Here is an 18,443-nt window from a genome sequence, read left to right as displayed (position 1 = left end):
CACTTTCGTTATCTGAATTAGCCTTTTTCTACAGCACGCCATACAACGACGTATTACGATTCCATCCTTTCCTATTGGCCTTGAGAATCTAAACCATACAGATGTGGATTGATATTAAGTATTCATCTTGGCATGGGTCACGTCCCTTCCTAAATCTCATGCTTCTTGTCCACATATATCTCATCTTTCCTTTTTCAAAATACCCAAACTTGAAACTACGACGTTTTACAGAGTTGTTTGTCTAGCTTTTTGATACGACAATGTTGGCGGGGTTTGAGCGAAGCCACATAATGCGGCAAAGATAATAACTCGTATCGTACTCGTACTTAAGATCTCTCACTTGCAGAAGAATACTAATAGACTATACGTTCGTAGATAACTTCCATCACGTATAATATATCGAACATCAGAAATGCGCTAATGACTAAAAACACGAGTCATTGAACAAACTTGATTAGCAACTCTAGTTTTACTATAATCTGGGGCTTTACTGTTCAGAAAATGGTATACAAAGAGATTTTGTCCTGCTTATGCATCCTTAAGCTCCCTCTCCAGTTACAAACATTTACAAGGAACAAAACGTACGTTGAGAAAACGAAAAGGCGAGTATTACGGTTGTACATTTCTTTACAGTATGTTAACTTGGCTCATTTATGACGACAGTTCAAGCTCCGCCCATGCCAGATTAGACGCCTTGAGCTCAGCCGAAACTGATGTGTCGATTTTGCTCTCCAACATGGTGCATAGTTCCTGCATCGAAGGCCGCTTGGTGGGGTCCGGATGGGTGCAAAGATTCACCACATCGCATAGAACTTTGAGGTCATCATAACTGAAATGTTTCAGTTCAGGATCAACAACATACGACATCACATCTGGCAGCTCAAGATAGTCTTTCGCCTGCAGAAGACAGGAGCCTTAAGCTGTTTGACGCATAACTAGCATAAACTACACTACTCAGATTACCTTAAGAGAATTTGACAAAACACAAAAACATCCACAAAATTTACTTACCCAGTCTATCAAGCACCCCTTATCCTTGCAGAATGGAGGCCTCCCACTTATTATTTCAAGTAAAAGAATGCCAAAAGCATAGACATTGCCCTTAACATCCAGGTGGCGTGCTTCCATAGAATTCGGAAGGACACAAATAGCACCTTGGCCGCTAATAGTGCCCGAGTTCTTTTCTGACCTCGCAAGAATTGTCTTCCAACTTTCAAAATCAACCAGCTATAGTAGAAAAAAGCGTATTAATCACGCACACTTGTTGAATTTTCATACATCTGAATCATGTTTGAACAAATCTGAATTAAGGGATTTGCTAAGTTTTATGGTGTACCTTGGGTAAAAAATGTTCTGTAAGATATATAGCACTAGAATTCAACTCCGATATGGTAAATGGTGGCTCAAGTTCCGAGTGAAAATATTTGAGTCCCTGAGCAATGCCTATAATAATTTTCATGCGCCGTGTCCAACTTAACTGGCATCCTTCTCCAACTGCATCAAAATTAATTATGGTTAGAGCCTGTGAGACCTATAGAAATCAAATGCGGTTAAAGAAAAATCTTCACTTACAATGGAGGTGCTCATACAGTGTCCCATTTGAAGCATATTCAAAAACCAGCATCCTCGTAAAAGGGGCGCTCTCGCTACAATAACCCAATAATTTTGCTGCATTTTCATGATTTAATCTTGCCAAATCTGTCACCTCTCGCTGAAAATAGAGTTCAAGATAGCTCGTCCAATGCGCTTCCTTAATGCAAAAGGATATCACAGCAATCTCAGGCCCACCTTTTATGTTGCCTTTGTATACCAAACTGTCAGGTGAGGAACCAATAATGTTGCTAAAGTCTTCACACGCAACCTCTAGCTCTTGTCTGCTGAATCTGGCAACATCTTTCAACATCTCAGAATCTGTATCGAAACCAGTAACCATATTAGCAATTGTTGCTTTCTTATATACAATTCAAAAACTCAATTGCACTGAGTTCAACAAGGAACAAACCTATGTAGACTGCGATATGGGCTTTTTCACTTGATGATTTCTTCCAAGGAATTATGATAGATGATTTGCTATTGCATTTCTGAGCAGCAGTGAAAACAGCAACTAGAAAGAGCGAACACACCATGGTTCCAGTCACTATTTCCAGAGCCAAAAGCCAGGCAGGTTTTGAAGCCTCCCGGTGTTTGGAGACCTCTTTAGCAGGTTTATGCTGTGGGTTACTTCCGGGATGGCCTTTCGAAGGGGGCGCACCAGCTTCATAGGACCAACAAAAGAAAAGGTCACTAACTACAACAGTCAGTACTGACATAAATTACCACACATCAGATTCAGTTTTATAAAAATCAACTGAGCAACGAGTTGAAACTTCCCTATTACATATTAGGATCACCAAGCAATTTCGGCATCACAAAATTAGTATTTACTGATATAGGATGCTCACTCAGAAGGATCATAAGAACATTTGTTCACGCTTTTGAACTTGCTAAAGGGTTTGGTTTGTGTTCAGCATCCACTATAAAAGTTCTTGAAACTACCAAGCATGTATGGTATATCTAAAAATAGTTCATCGCCTTCAAAAAAATATAAAATCACGCATACCACATAGTTCTGCAGGACGCTGCTTGGGATCCTGTTTCTGGAGACAATTTCCTTGAAAACTTGTCCTGCAAGGAATAACTTGAGTAAATGAAGGTTCACACGTTGCATACAATCAAGGATAACAAACGCAATTTTCAAAATGATGCGAGTGCGATACAAGGTTAGGAGATTAGAATAGTACTTGACAAAAACATGAAAATAACACAATTTTGACAAAACAAACTGCTTAACTAACAATGTAGGAAAAGGGTATATGACCTCCTACATTTGTTGGTATGGTATTGCATTAATCCTTGTTTATATGATTTTATGGGAAAGCAACAATTTGGTTTCAAGATAACAGGGCCCTAAGGCTAGAGTATTTTGTCAACCCAAACATGACCCCATCAATAAGCAGGTGTGTTAGTATCAAACAGGCCGCAAAAATTATTAAGATTTGACACAATAATTAAACAGGTTAGGATTGATTAATACTGGACATGAACAAACAATAATACCACCTACACATGATGCGTCCTTGTATAGGACGGTACCTGGGAAGATACTCCAAGCACTCAGGTATGCTACCAACAAAGAAGTTGTACGAAAAGTCTGCAACTTTTAACTGAGATGATCGACAGAGGCCTGTTATGTTTGAAGTTGAGGCATACCTGAAGAAGAAAAAGAAAAACTATGAGAAATAAATTCCTAGTAAAGGTCCATAAAATTCTCAAAATCTTTATGACAAATCAAATTTAAACAAAGTCTTCGCTAACCCTTGAATTTTAATCCCCACTTATTTATCTCAAAACTGCTATTTCAACGTCTTCATCTTTTCTACTTCAACAACATAGTACTAAATACAATGCCGGCGATCCAATGATTCACAATGCATGCAAGCAACACAGCAGTATGGCCATCGACACATTTTTATTTTCTATCTCAATTTTGAATAGCTTAGCTAATGTTATGATGATAATTTTGCATCCTCAAAATTATTGTTGGCTCTAAAACCATCGGTTTGTGTAAATGCAGAGCTGCACCAATTATTCAATACTGTAGCACTTCTGCAACTTACATTCCATGTACGTTAGATGGGAGTCCTGTATCTCCATTGGCTGGAACGGTTCCTTGAAGCTTATTCCTATCTAAACGAAGTTCCTCAAGGTGTCCCAAATTGCCAAGTTCAGGAGGTAGCCGACCAGACAACCCATTTGACTGAAGATTTCTGCAACAAAAGTAACTCCCACAATAAGAGAAATCCCAAACAACTCACAAATGATCATTCAGAAAATGAATGTGAAATTCCTAGTACATTTTCACAACACTGGTTAAATTCCCAAGCTCTGGAGGAATTGGACCAGTGAGTTCATTCGCCCCCAAGTCCAAGACCGTAAGGTATTTTAACAAGCCCAACTCTTTAGGTATTATCCCAAGCAGCCTGTTCCCATGCAGAGTTCTGTAAAACAACAAGACACACGTAATCAAGCTTCAACCAAATAAGATTGGAATTAAGGTTAAATATCTTCAGAGTCACTGTGGTAGGTGGGAAGACGGGAAGCATACAGTTCTTGCAAGAAGCTGAGTTGACCCAAGTCTGGTACAAGAAATCCCCTTATTGATGAACTGGAAATATTACTGCAAAAAGCAAAGTGTATACCGGTCATTCTAAAAGCCTGCTCTCCAAATCGAAAACAAACTGGAAATAATATCCTATGATTTAGCACTAATATAGACAAGATCATATCTTACATTTTTATAACATGGTCTCGAGCCACAGAACATGTGATGCCAGACCAGGCACAAGGATCGGCATCCAAGGCATTCCAATTGGACAAAACCAGATGCGGGTCTTCATATATCGCTTCCTTAAACGTTGTAAGGGCCCAAACTGTGCAAAATCCATTTTTCACTCAGAAGAATTTCTACTAAAACAACAAATGGGAAAAAAAATATAAATACTTTACACCTTGTTCTTAATTTTTTTCATATGTAGAGCTAATCTAGTTGAACGCTTCAATCAAACTAGCAATGCGATTATATTCGATTAGATAGTGATTTAAGCATCACAATCACCCTCACCCTACTCCTACTCCAAGAGCACTCGTTCTCTGCTAATTAAGAAAGAAATTAATCACAATCTTGAACCCTGTACAATTCTCCATCAACTGTAAAGACAGGAAACTTAGTTCAATCAATGTAACAGCACTTAACCCAAGATTGACAATCATTTTCACTTTTCTCCCCACATTTTATCAGCAACCAAACAGAGATTTGCATAAACCAAGATCTGAGAAACAGAGCGAGAACACAGAAACACATACCTTCATGTGAACCAAAAGATTCACCTCCCACAAAAAGAACCCCAGATAACAAGCAGCACAGAAGCTGAAAGGAGGCAAAACCTCTCATTTTTCTCCTAGTTTCTCAAGAAAAACACAACCCAGAAGAGGTTATCTACCCATCACTCAAAACCCAAGGAAAAAGAAACCCCAAATGGCCTAAAGCTTCAAACTTTATGAGAGAATAAAGCCTTACTAATACTGTAAAAATGTACTTACCACCCAACAAAGTAGAAAAAGAAATGCTACCCAGATACGAAAAGGATGTGAATTTCTCGAAGCAAATAATTCCAAGTCTCAAATCCAAGATTTTGGCAACTACCCACCAAAAATACGGAGCAAATCAGTGACCAAACGAAGCAAAATCTGGAAGATGAAAGATACCACTACCCCAGAGAGTTGTGGACTTAAAACTTGGATTCAAAGGGAGGTTTGGTAATAGCAATGGTAATGCAGTTGCTTTGGTTGGTTGCTGCTACTAAAAGCTTTGGCAAAAGGAAAATGGATAACAAAATTACTCGGAGGAGAGAGAGAGAGAGAGAGAGACTATTTTCTTTGAAAATGGCGGTCTTGGATTTTTCTTTTGCTTTTGCTTTTTGAGTAGTGGGTATTGGTGTCGTGTGATGTTCGAATTTTTGCAGTGTTAAAAAGTAACACTTGCTTCCCAGTTAACTGAAGCCGGTGAATGGTATTCAGGTATTACGATATCTCGTGATGTGATATATTGGGACTGAAATATCTCGTATTTTGTAATAGGGGGTGATGCGACCATAGTACGAAGGTGGGTTGCATTGATGGGGTATGGATCGGACGGAATGATTAAGTGACCGCTCGAATGTTGCGCTGTAGTCGGTGATCCTTGTTATATTTTTATTTTTTTCCTTTAAACAAAATGTTCTCAAGTCACTTAGGTGATATACAGTTACTCAATCATGATGGCTATGTAATATGAGATAATTTTAAATCTATATTTTATATGATACGTTTTTACAAGTGTGAAATTTTTTCCATTTATGGATGTACAGACCGAACTTTACTAGTTGGTTCATATTAGTATGAATATGATAGTAATTTGGTAAATCTTTATAATCGATAGGTAATAAGACCAAACCAATTCATAACGGTTGGCTTTGGTATGGAATGTTGTCTACCGGTGGGATACCATACCGGTTGCTGCTACTTCAATGATGTTGCCTTATCAAAATTGCAAATTATTTGTTTAAATTATAACCAGCACAAGTTTTTTTACGTTTTTGTTTTTTTGTTTTTTCTCTTGCATTGGTTTCTGCATTGGATGTAAACAATTATGAGTCTTAAGACTTTTGAGTTTGGGAGTTTTTTGTATTATGTTTGCTGACATTATTGTTGGCTTATGAAGTTACGATTTAATTTATATTTTATGTTTTTAATTTAGTTCAGTAGTTGTTTTAGGGCTTACAATATGATATCATACTAATAATGCTTCCAGGGTTTGATGTAGTTTTGTGTCCCAGACCTCCATCCGTTCTTGTTCATATATTGAAATGTTTCTGTGAGTGTTCCTGACATCCACAACGATGGACTAGCAAAGCCACCAGCTGATCTCCTTTTTAAAGAAAGAAAAAGATTATATACTCGCTTATTTTTTTTTATTTGATATTAAGGATGGAGAATGAATAATGTGTTTTTAGTGTTTTAATCTCCATTTTTTATATCAAATTTAGCAATGTGCGACCATAAATATTTTGACCTTAAGCGACTAAGAGAACGAGACTATATCTTAATATGTATTTGATTGTTGCAATGGCATACAATAGTTAGGACGTGATTTTCAATTATACCATTTTTCTCTTCATCCATGCTCATGTTTACTTTTTAATTTTAAATTTCCTCATATAATTATTGACACTTAGTGGAGAAAAATAAATACAAATGTATAGAACATAAAAAGTGCATAAATTATTTTTTGTTTTTAATGGTTGAGAGTTTATAGAATGAATAATAGAAAACCATTGACCACCCCAACAAAATTTATATTTTTTTTGTTACAAAATATAAAAATAATGAGTTGATCACATTTGGTTGGAATGTTGTAAGCTAGACGGCAATTATTTTTCTATTTTATAAAGGAAGCAGCTGGGAAGGAGGAACAAATATATATTTAAAAAAAAATGTCATTATCATATAGAAATCTAATTGTGAAATAAACAATTAATTGATTTTGTATATTTATTTTTGATGGTTGACTAGCTTTTGCAAATGTTTTTATTTTCATTTTATAATTATAACAAAACTAATTAGCACAGTAGTTTATTGATAAATTGATATTTACCTTAACTCGTAAGTAAAAGATCTCATATTCAACTCACATAGACGTATTCTACTTGTGTTAAGTTTGATATCCTGTTAATGACTAGCTCATTGGATGGCTCAGCTCAATACTCACTCATAATAGAATATCCTTCTTCCTTAAAAGCAGAATATTGTTGTATTTATGTTTTTAGAGCAAACTAATGGAAGACAAAGAAAAATGCAAGACGTCTTTAGAAGCATGTAGTGTCCGTAGTTCAAAAAAAAAAAGTCCCTCGCATGCGCCAGTGGAGAAGTAATTTTCTTAATGCGCATGGAAAATAAATATGCAGCAAAATTTTTTACACGAAATTTAAAAACTACAAAATCAAAGAAATATTTGGAAAGGGAGTTGTCCCCCTTTTCTAAGAAATAATGGAAGAAAAATTTGGAAAGGAACGAAGCATGTTCCGGAATTTGCGGCAGTAATCATGTGCATTAACCTCATAGTCACCACCCACTTCCCCTTAATTATTAGAACACCCTGCACATGCTTGCTCGCTCTCAATACTATGATAATCTCCTACTTCTCGTAAAAATATTGTGAGATCAACGACCATTACTTTGGCTGTGACTTTTTTTTATAAATCACTTTTACCTCTAATTTTCTTTTGACCTGTAATTTTGCTCAAGGTAAGTTTTACTTTGGGAAATGAATTAAATTTTACTAACCTGTTTTTTCACACACTTTTTTTATTTTATTTATGGTTATCCGATTGAATATGTCAAATTAAATCAACGATTAAGATTAAACAAGTAGGCAATAGGCTAAAAAAGGTATCGAAAAATCACTTCTCTTTCAACTTTTGAGTTGAGCGATAGCGTTAGTAGGTTAGAAGTTAATTGTTAGGGGGGAAGGGGAGTCGGTAGGGGTCAAACTCACACCAAAATGCATAGGCCTGAATACTTTCCACTACTACGATAATGCGTCATTTGCACTCTCTTTCAATTTTACCTTCTCTATTGGTAATTCTTCATTTTAAGAAAATGATTTCTAGGCACATTTACTACCTATATAAAAGGTTTATTCTAGTCTTTGAAGTGGATTAAGAGAGAATAAAAAACAAAAATAAACACGAGGGTGCAAGAGGAGAAAATAGGTGCTAAAATTCATTTCCCTACTGTGCACACATTTTTCGCTTTGTGCACAACCTTATTTATTTAGGGAGTTGATCTTCAAGTCATTTGATTGAATAAATTAATCAGAAATAACTAATTATATTTAAGCATGGGTGTGTAAGAGGAGAAATAGGGACATCCCATACTAAGTTTGGGGGCGCCTCAAACTAATAAGAATCAAAATTAGAAAACAATGCTAACTTGACCAATCTATACGTCAATTTAATCCCATTCGAATGTCTTCAATTATTTTTATTATTATTATTTTTAGTTATTTAATTCAAAGATCACTCATATATTATGCGAAAACAACACATTTTTTTAAACTACTATTAGCACTCCAAAAATCTCATTATGCACACTAAACTTTCTATAATTAAAAAGAAAAATACACTTGTAAGAAATGTAGAATGAAATTTTCAGAATGCTAATACGATTCTTTTTTTTCTTTACCTCAATATGTAGGAAATAGTTCGTGGAATCAATTTTTTTCTTGAAACTCTCTTACATAACGTGACTTAAACACTACTAAATTTTATACTGTAAATTTTAAGAGAATAAAATCTAAAAAGAAAAGTTTGGTTCTAAAGCATTTTCCTCGTAATTTACTTGGCCATTTGTGCTACTTTCTTTTTCTTTGGCCCCCTCTATGATGCCCTAGTATTAATTAAATCCTATTTGTAGTATTGTTTTGAGTTTAAGGTAAGTTACACTTGACACTTACAAGCATTATCTTCCAATTTGGTGGACCCACTCTTGGTCTAAATTCTAAAGCTAGCCAGGTGTTCATGGCTCCAAGGGCACCAAAAACATGAACAATTTGAAAAGATTTGGCTCTAACAAGTCTTGAGTATTAATATATCTCTTCTAACTTTTCTAGGCCAAGACAAAGATTGATCATAAAATTCAAAATAACTTGACTATATGGTTATTCACATGTGAGTTACACTATTTGTGAGAAATAAGTAATGGTAAACGAGCAATCATATTCATCAATAACACCGCTTACATAGAAATGTAAATTACATCACATACTGCGATGAAAAATGTGATTGGTGATATGATATTTACTTACAACTGTATAAGGCTAAATTCTAATAATAAATAAACGAGTTGAGGGTTATACGTCAATGTCAGTCACGCAGTTAAACTGCTCATCAATCTCCGTCCTATCAAACTTCCCATCTAAAACTTTTTCTTTTTAATTAGTTTGTCTACGCCTCATACAAAATCGTGAAAAGGTCAATTAAAACATTGTTTAAAGATCGAACAAGCTTCAATGTCTTAAAATGGCCTTGGAGATGAGTAAATTTAGGATGGAAAGTTAAGTTGGATTAAGATTGACTACATGTTAATCACAAGTATTGTTTAGAGTTCTTTCTTTATCACAGCAACTAACATTGACATAACCCACAACATAGATTGATAGTGCAATTTGAAAAAATTAGAGCCCAGGCCTAAATGTGTTTAACTTGCACTATTATTTAGAGTTCATTGTTAATCACAAGTATTATTCCCTCTAATTATGCCGAATGAGTTTAATTTTTTTTTTTCCCTTGGTTTAGCCTAAGGCCTTTCAGAATTTTTGTCAAAACACTAAAGTACATAAACATGATCATTGGCTCACGGAAATTTTTGCCCGCAATTTTTTCCATGAGTGAACGGTTAAAATTTCAACCATTTTTTGTCCTGTGATGAGCAGCAGAGCAAATCTCCAGTGACTCATCGTTGATTGTTTTGGTTTGATTTTGTAAATTTGCATACCTGCACCCCTCTCTTTCTTCAATTTTAAATCGTGACTTCTCTATCCCTTTGACTTTAGTATGATATACAATAGATGTTTGTCACGTCACTTACTATAGTTTGGTGGTATTCCTCTTCATTTAAAAGTGAGAGGTTTTAGGTTTGAATCTCATGGATGGCGAATTTGATACCAAATTAGATTGCATATTGTATGACTTAGCCGAACACTCATTCCCTCCCTTTTATGTAAAAATATCGATGTATTAAAAAAAATGGCCAAAAGATTGAAAACTTGAAATATCTCCTCAAGTTTACACATCATAATCCAGTTGTTCTCCATCAAAATTATCAATGCTGTTTGTTCACAACAACCCCCACTCTGTTTCCTCTCTCTTTCTCTAGATTGTGTTATTTTGGGTATTACGAAGGACAAACACCAAATAAAATATTGCATGCATCTGGTAAGTTTTACTAATATTGTTATATATAAGGACATAAAATATAAATAAAAAAAGTTGCACATGATTAAAATAGCAAAGTAGTTAAATATGCGGACCATTTTGTAAATATATTATGACATTATATGATTGCCTTTACGTTTTAGCTTGAGTTTTTTTGTCTAATTTGGATGTGACATAAGAACTGGTCCTTGTTTAAACATCATGGTGGGTGTCCTCACCGATGGATTTGGATCCTCGTCGGATCCCTTCTCTGGGGATCTTAGGAATCAATGCACATAAATCGTTGATCAAAAATCATATAGGCACAATTAAATGCTTTTTATATTTTTAAAAGTAAAATAATCTCGTTTTGCGTGAAAAATATAAAATAAAATTTTTTTTATGACCACATGATTTTTTATCAACGGTCCACGTGCGTTGATCTTTAGGATTCCTAGAGAGGGGATCCAACAAGGATCCAAATCCCTCACCGACAAGGGCTTCTACTCAGAAAAGAATCCTCTCCATATTATTTTTGTGAGAATTTTAAAGATTAATTTATTTTAATGGTTATAAATATATCATGCGGTTAATTTTTGTTAGATACTATTTGTATTCCATTTTAAATGAAAATTTTAAAATAATTTTTAACCGTAAAATAACTGATAAACGAATAGAATTGACGGATAAAATCATGTACCCTTTCACTCTATAAAAGTTTTTGAGTAATTTTGAAGGCAGGTGAGGGAGCCCCGTGATTTTGAATTAAGTACCTTGCGTGGATTAAAATTCAAAAAGTATTCAAAACCCCAGTTGATCTTGATCAACACACGTGTCAAAATGTTATTAGATCAACCATGGTATGTCACTCAAAGTAAAAGACTGAGGGGGCTCCATCTCCATCTTAGAGTCAAAAGACATTTGACATGCCATCACATTTTACGGGCTTCATCTGCATAATTGGCTATTAGTGTCATATTTCATATAGGGGATAATATTACGCTCCGATGTATGACATGGAACGAATGAATGGAAAATTAAATCTTCAATTATACAATTTAAACAATTGGTGATTTAACAATCAAAGATTTTGATATATAAATGTCAATCTTTAATTGATTGTAAAACTCAATTTTATCAACAACTAATAGTAGTCCGTGTATCACTTTTCGAAATTTTTTCTTCTTTCTTAAGTAGAGGTTAAACAATTCTCTTTGAGAGATTTTTGCAATTAAATTGATTCCCTCAACACCACCATTCCACATCACATACTCTTTTTGTTTTTATCAACTATTTCTTGTAGCTACTTAGTACTACGATCTAAGTATTCCTTTTCACTTGCAAATGAGAGGTCTTAGGTTCAATTCTTTCCAAAGGCAAATTTGAATCACATTATTGCTAGTCCATTGTAAGGTTTAACCTACCTTAGTGTAGAGAATATCGTTTATTAAAATATATATATATATATATATATATATATATATATATATATTCTTCTCAATGGTTCAATATTTTCTTATTTGACCTAGTGAAGGTAAGTTTAAGAAGAAATTCAAATGCAAAGCCTTTAATTAGTTGAATAACTCAGCCAGCAAAAGGGGACAAACCATCTCAAAAATAAAATAAAATAAAGTTGAACTTAATTTAATGTGTTAGTTTTGGGAGTTTTTGGCTTAATGGTGCGATATTAGATAATCTGTCCTCATTACAGTGGATATGAAAGGTAAGAAATTTCAAAGTGGTCAAAAAATTAGGAAAGGGAAGAACAACTCATTCCTCATTGATTTGGTAGAAGCAGCTTGCAGGTTCTTTTCTTTAGGGGATGAAAATGGAGCACACTTGGCGAGATTAACTCTTCGTCAACGATCACATGTGAGGCATCGATCATTTGGTAAAGGAAAAAGGACCACCCCAATCAGAAACCCCCGTGCATTCCCATTCTACTAAAATTATTAATAGTAAGAAGGAAAATAAAATATATTGGCCATCTCCAACCGAAGGGTCTAGAGGGCCAAAGTGCCGAAAATAGCCTGAAAACAGTCTCCAACCGGGGACTAGGCCAGAGGGTTCGTGGACCCCACAGAATCTGAAAGGGCCAAAGGACCAGAGGGCTGGCCCTTTCCAGCCAGCTAGCCCCAGGCTAGCCAGAATTTTGCTTAAAACTGTCGGATATAACCGACATGAATAATTTTGTTTATCACAATAGTGTCGTTTATAACCGACACAAATAGAAACGGCTAGACATGAATAATTTTGATTAATTGCAATCATGTCGGTTATAACCAACATGAATAGTAATTTGAATTGCAATTGTGTCGGTTAAAACCGACACAAATAGTATGAAATTTTTTAATACAACGGCTAGCTGAGTTAGCCAGCCGTTGTATTCAATTTTTTTAAATTCCATTTTTTTCCTATAACTTCTATTTCACAAAATTTGTTTCATATTTTTTTTTAAATTCTATTTTTTTCCTATAACTTCCTAAGTCATTATATAACATTAAATTAAATTAAGTAAAATGAAACAACATTAAACAATATGAATTTAAGTTGTTGTAGTTTTTAAATTTAAATAATAAATTATGTTTGGCCCTATAGCCCTTTGGCCCTCGGTTGGAGATGGTTTTTTGTGATAGGGCTAAAACGAGCCCTATGACCCTTTGGCCTTCAATTGGAGACGGAGGCAAATATGGCCATGTATCGTTCATTAAAATATTAATATCTTGGAGGGCCAGAGGGCTAAAACGAGCCCTCTGGCCAACCCTTGGTTAGAGATGACCTTAGTGCGGGACAAGGCCAAAACCCATACATCAAAGTAAATCAGTGAAAACGATAATGAGGGTAAAAAGACAAGTCTCCACCATAAGCCGAAGCCACAGATCCTTGGATCATAGATCACCGATAATAAGTACACGCCGCAAACCCATAAAAAGCTAACAAATTAACAATCTGATTACCTTCTCAATAGTTATGTGCGTAAATAAATTTAACAAAGACACCATAAAAAATTGAGTCATTTATCTAGTGAAACAAATAGAACTTTAATTCATGTCTCGTTGTGACTTTCAATGCTATGTAATTTACAGGTGGCAAGTTTGTGCCCTATGTCGTTTTGACACAAATAATCACATTGGATCCATCAAGTTGTGTCATGTTTTCTCTTCATCGAGAAATTAAACTATTTGTATCATCTCAATTGATCATACGAGTGCATACTAGACAACATGTTGAAATGGTTACAAGAGCTACCATTAGTCGCTCGTGCCATCATGCGCATGAACCGTCCGCCATCAACAACTGCGATCAATACAATATATATACGACTGACCCTAGCACTCGTTGAATGTTTCACAATCAACAAAGGTGGCCACCATGGCAGTGGTGCATGTGATTCTCAAATTGTACGTGCAATATGCGTGGTGCTGCATCAATCACTTTGTTATAAATGTGCGAATTGAATTAAAAGGTCCATCCGAACGACATTAATTTCGTCACCCCACACACTAATTAACCACAACAGGAATACGACAGCTTCTCAATCATATATTGCTCAAAGAAAATGCTAACATTGGTATATACAATAAGAACCATTAGAATGTTAGTTGGCTGTGGCATATATATGTATAGAAACAAAACCTTCTTGAGCATGAACTTGACTTTGATGAATCAGACAAATGTTAATCACAAACAAATGCACGAGGGTTCAAATGGTAGGTTTCGTTTTCTCCGGGCTACATTATACTTCGGAAAAGTGAGTTCCACGCACCATTTTCTTCTCGTGTAGATTCCTATTTATTTTTGGTCTATAGTATAGATTGAATCAATCAAGGGAGAATCAAAGTGACATAGGTAAACAAAGTGTGCAGAAATCATCTCTTTGTTCGTGTGGTTTTACTTGTTTCCCATTTCGGTAATGTCATTTTAATTTTGGGAATTTTAGTTGCAGAGCTCGGTTTGATTTGCAATCAAGTCCAAATCATAAATTACGTTAAATTTATAGATGGAAATTTATAAATGCTCCTAACAATTAAGAGTGAGGAGTAAGGAAAAGAACCTAGAACTTCTGATGCAGAGGTAAACGCTCTTAACAATTGTGCTACAAGCCCATTGATTTTTCTTAACTAGACTTATATGACTTCCATTGCAAACTAAACCAAACTACATGGCCAAAATTGTGTGACCTAAAAACTTCTGCAACATTGACATCATATCACAGTGGTCCCTAATTGCTAGAAAAATAGTTTACCACACTTAATTGATAGCGGTGCTACTGCAAACATAGTACGCCAACTGCAACAAACATTGATGAGTGATGAAATATAGATATCAGTCACACTCTCCTCTCCTACACCCCATTGTCCAAGAAAATTGTAGTCACCCACCTTTCGATCTTTCTCCAGTGGGGGGTGGTCATCTAACTTCCGTTCTTGTACTTTCTTCTTTACCATTGGACTAAGATCAGAACGATGGATGACCACAATTTTCTTGGACCACAGGCTCTAGGAGAACGGAACTCATAGAGATATATAGATATATGAATATAAAGATATAGAAGTGGTAAAGCCATAGTACCGTGGTTCATTGAATAACAAGACCAACTCACTGAAATATCAGATTGAACTAGGATAGGCTATAAGAGGGGTTATCACAACTAGCATCTGGTCCTACTGGTGGAATTTGATGCCATCACTTTCCTTTTCCTTCCCATTATTTAATGTAAGAACCTAAAACAAATCTTTCAAGGAGATTCTTACAAGCTGTAGCTGCTGTGCAAGATTGGCCGCTCAGAAATTTATTGGGTTTTGTATGAACAATTCGGCCTTGTTTTGTTTCTTGATGATAGGTCCGAACTTGGCCCAAAATTGTGAATATAGACCGACACGGATCTCCATTGGAGATGGTCTAACAAAACATAGTTTTCTAAAGGGTTTTTCTCCAAACTGTGAACATCTGTTTATATATTGGGCTTCAAGCATATTCCAAGTCTCCCATAAGTTAGCGTTACAATCACCGACAGCACAAAGAATGCAAGCAATGGGTGAACATATAAATCCAAAAGAAGTTTAAACAAGTACTCATGAATTTCGTTTCTTGAACATTTGAAGCACAGAGAGAGAGCTCTAAAGCTGTTAATTGAGAATACTACTCAAATAAAGCGAACTAGTGGCTACTGTGCATGATACATGAAAAGTGTGAAGGTTTTTCGTTTCGATTTCCGAAGAACAAGTATCAGTATTAAGGGAAAGAGAGAGTTTGCAGACAAGAACAAAGTTATTTAGACTTCACTTTTTGTAGGCATCCCATAGGATGCCTAGATCTACATTACCTCCAGAAAGTATAATTCCGATGTTGCTGCAATCCTTCCAAGCAGAATTTTTCTTGAAACTTTTGGACAAAACAGCAGCAAGGCCTATTGCTCCACTGGGTTCTACTGCAACCTTCAAAATCTCGTAACAGAGTTTCATAGCATTTATTATCTCCTCGTCATTTACAGTTATAACGCCATCGACAAGATCTCTTACAATGGGCCTGGTTCCAGTGCAAAGAAAGAAAGAGTTAAGGCAAATTGCTAAATATAAGTAAAAGCTCATTAATACTGAGCTAGGCAGGAATTTCATTATCGACAAGATGAAGATAGATTTCTAATGAACCGCTTGGATAAAATGTGATCTTCCTTTACCAAGTAAGGTCTCCAAGAAAAGCTCGAAGCCCATCTGCAACAGTGTTGGTCTCAGGCAATGTTATTATCCTCCCAGCTGATTTGGATTGAGCTGCATCGTTAGCACCCTCAGGTTCAGCTGCAAAAATTCGAATCGCAGGGTTGATGGACTTGGCAGCCAAAGCCACCCCTGATATCAAGCCACCTCCTATACAGACAGATGTACATAAATCAATACTACTAGAAAGATTAAAAGTCAACAACAGAATATTGAGGAACAAAAGTGAACTAATCAAACAAATTTTATGATTATATGTAACTAAACCAACCACTTATGGGTACTATAATGCCGTCTAACTGTGGAACTTGTTGCTCCAGAAGCTCCAGTGAAATGGTACCCTGCCCACTGCAAGAACAGTTAAACTTAAACATGCCATAAATCCCTAATCTCATTAGGTACGTTAATGAATGTTACTGTTTTCAAATACGTTAATACGTAGTATAGCATTGTCTAGCAGCATCTAATGGATTAACCTACAAGGAACAAGTTTCGCTAATGCATCTGAAATTATTTAAGTAATCGTAATACTTGCTGAGGAGTAACCAGGGTAGTACATCGCCATGAAATTCAAGGGAACAGCTATTGGTGTTTTTCTGAGATAAAATATGGGAAACGCAATACTACCATTAGTTTCATAAATCATAATATGATTTTGATTCGGTTCTTCAAGTAAACACACTCTTACTGTAAAGCAATCTGTTTAAGTTGTCTTTATCGTGTATCAGCTCATTAGAATTTCAACATACATTTTAAGTTTCAATAACACTTGCACAGAACAAGCCTATCTTTGAGCAAAAGATTCATGTTCTTCCCTTATCATAGGCGAAATTTCAAACATATGTGATTAAATGCAAATAAACTGAAGTCAATTTGTACCTTATTATGCGCCTGTCATTGTAAGGATGGAGAAGAACTGCACCAGTTTCATGCAACACCGTAGCTGCTGTACTTTCCCTTGACTGCATAGTGGCCTCACTCCAGATAACCTGACCACCGTAACGAATGACATTCTCAACTTTGCACTTGGGAGCATTTGTTGGTATAACTATGTATGCAGGGATCCCCCGTAGTTTTGCAGCCAAAGACAATGCTGCGGCATGGTTACCACTAAATTCGGAGGAAAAAAATCAGGCTGTAATCATACAAATTGGTTAAGGAAAGTAGCGATGACACGCAAATGAGCGGAAATCAAACCTGCTGTGTGTTACAACCCCTTTAGCAGCCTGATCATCATCAAGTGAAAACACGGCATTGCAAGCGCCTCTGAATTTGAAAGCGCCACTGTATAGGCAGGCACATAGATTACCCTAATGAAATCCAAACGTCGTTACGAAAGAAAAGAAGACACGCATGATTGAGTGCCAAGTAGAGTCTCACCCCTTCTGTAAACATTCGCATTTGAAAAAAAGGCGTCTTCCTGAAAGAGCATTGAGGGATTCCGAGGTGAAGACCGGAGTTTTGTGCACGAATGGCTCGATGCGTGCTTGCGCTTCCCTTATAGAGGAAATATCAGCAGCATATTTCGTCTCCGGCAATTGACTCCCTGCTTCCATCGCTATCCCAACACCAACAAAGTCTTGATTACAAAATTGACATGGAATTCACAAAATTCTAGTTCGATATTTTGAAAATTGACAGAGAATTTAAAGAGAAATTTTAAACTGGTAATCCCTTAATTTAACGACTTTAGATGTTGACAAGTAGTGGGAGTATTTGAAGCATGCTACGTTCAACAAAAGCAATAACAAACGTTTGAGAGTTTGAACAACTTACGGTGTTCGTTGGCCAAATATTCCAGAAACGCGGATTGCTCAGCTCTTCTGCTTCCACTCTTTCGGAATTCATATATTAAGCTTTGGGTGCGGATCTGCTATGCCCAGAACCCCTGTACCCCCCCTCTGCCTGCCTATAGTGTTGACAAGTGTCCCATAACTACAATACAAGTTAAACTCTGTTAAGTGGACATAAAATGAAATAAAATAAAACAAAAAACTTGAAAGGAAAATTGAAATGATTGGAAACAAAGGAAGAACGAGAAAGGGAGAGAGAAGAAGATTTTGCCGGTGGAGGAGACAGGTCGCCGACGGCGGGATGGCTGACGGTTTGAGCGTACGTGGCAGTTTCAGTGGCTGGTTTGGTTTAGTTTTTCTAATTTTCAAGGCCTAATCAGATT

The 18,443-nt window shown here is 35.9% G+C and overlaps 2 protein-coding genes across 4 annotated transcripts; both read right to left on the bottom strand.

Moving 5' to 3' along the window:
- Positions 1-440: 440 nt before the first annotated feature.
- LOC137710982 (probable LRR receptor-like serine/threonine-protein kinase At1g63430) lies at positions 441-5,502 on the bottom strand. 2 transcript variants are annotated; one of them, XM_068450166.1, is made up of 13 exons: positions 5,140-5,502; positions 4,903-4,997; positions 4,331-4,469; positions 4,145-4,216; positions 3,894-4,037; positions 3,657-3,806; positions 3,133-3,249; positions 2,600-2,664; positions 2,003-2,254; positions 1,573-1,911; positions 1,337-1,494; positions 1,012-1,227; positions 441-897 (listed from the first exon to the last, which is right to left on the bottom strand). In XM_068450166.1, exons 2-13 carry the CDS (start codon positions 4,988-4,990, stop codon positions 652-654), a joined length of 1,986 nt encoding a protein of 661 aa, XP_068306267.1. In that variant the 5' UTR covers positions 4,991-4,997; positions 5,140-5,502; the 3' UTR covers positions 441-651. The 2 variants fall into 2 exon arrangements, with proteins under 2 accessions (XP_068306267.1, XP_068306266.1); XM_068450165.1 differs by having other exon boundaries at positions 4,903-5,502.
- Positions 5,503-15,679: 10,177 nt separating this feature from the next.
- On the bottom strand, positions 15,680-18,435 carry LOC137711591 (serine racemase). Of its 2 annotated transcripts, none has more exons than XM_068450846.1 (7): positions 18,040-18,435; positions 17,648-17,855; positions 17,465-17,551; positions 17,147-17,377; positions 16,539-16,615; positions 16,231-16,417; positions 15,680-16,079 (listed from the first exon to the last, which is right to left on the bottom strand). In XM_068450846.1, exons 1-7 carry the CDS (start codon positions 18,113-18,115, stop codon positions 15,833-15,835), a joined length of 1,113 nt encoding a protein of 370 aa, XP_068306947.1. In that variant the 5' UTR covers positions 18,116-18,435; the 3' UTR covers positions 15,680-15,832. The 2 variants fall into 2 exon arrangements, with proteins under 2 accessions (XP_068306947.1, XP_068306946.1); XM_068450845.1 differs by having other exon boundaries at positions 17,648-17,825; positions 18,044-18,435.
- Positions 18,436-18,443: the final 8 nt, after the last annotated feature.

Source organism: Pyrus communis, chromosome 12 (assembly GCF_963583255.1).
Source record: "Pyrus communis chromosome 12, drPyrComm1.1, whole genome shotgun sequence".
Taxonomy (NCBI): domain Eukaryota; kingdom Viridiplantae; phylum Streptophyta; class Magnoliopsida; order Rosales; family Rosaceae; genus Pyrus; species Pyrus communis.
This window is presented reverse-complemented; position numbering and strand designations above follow the sequence as displayed.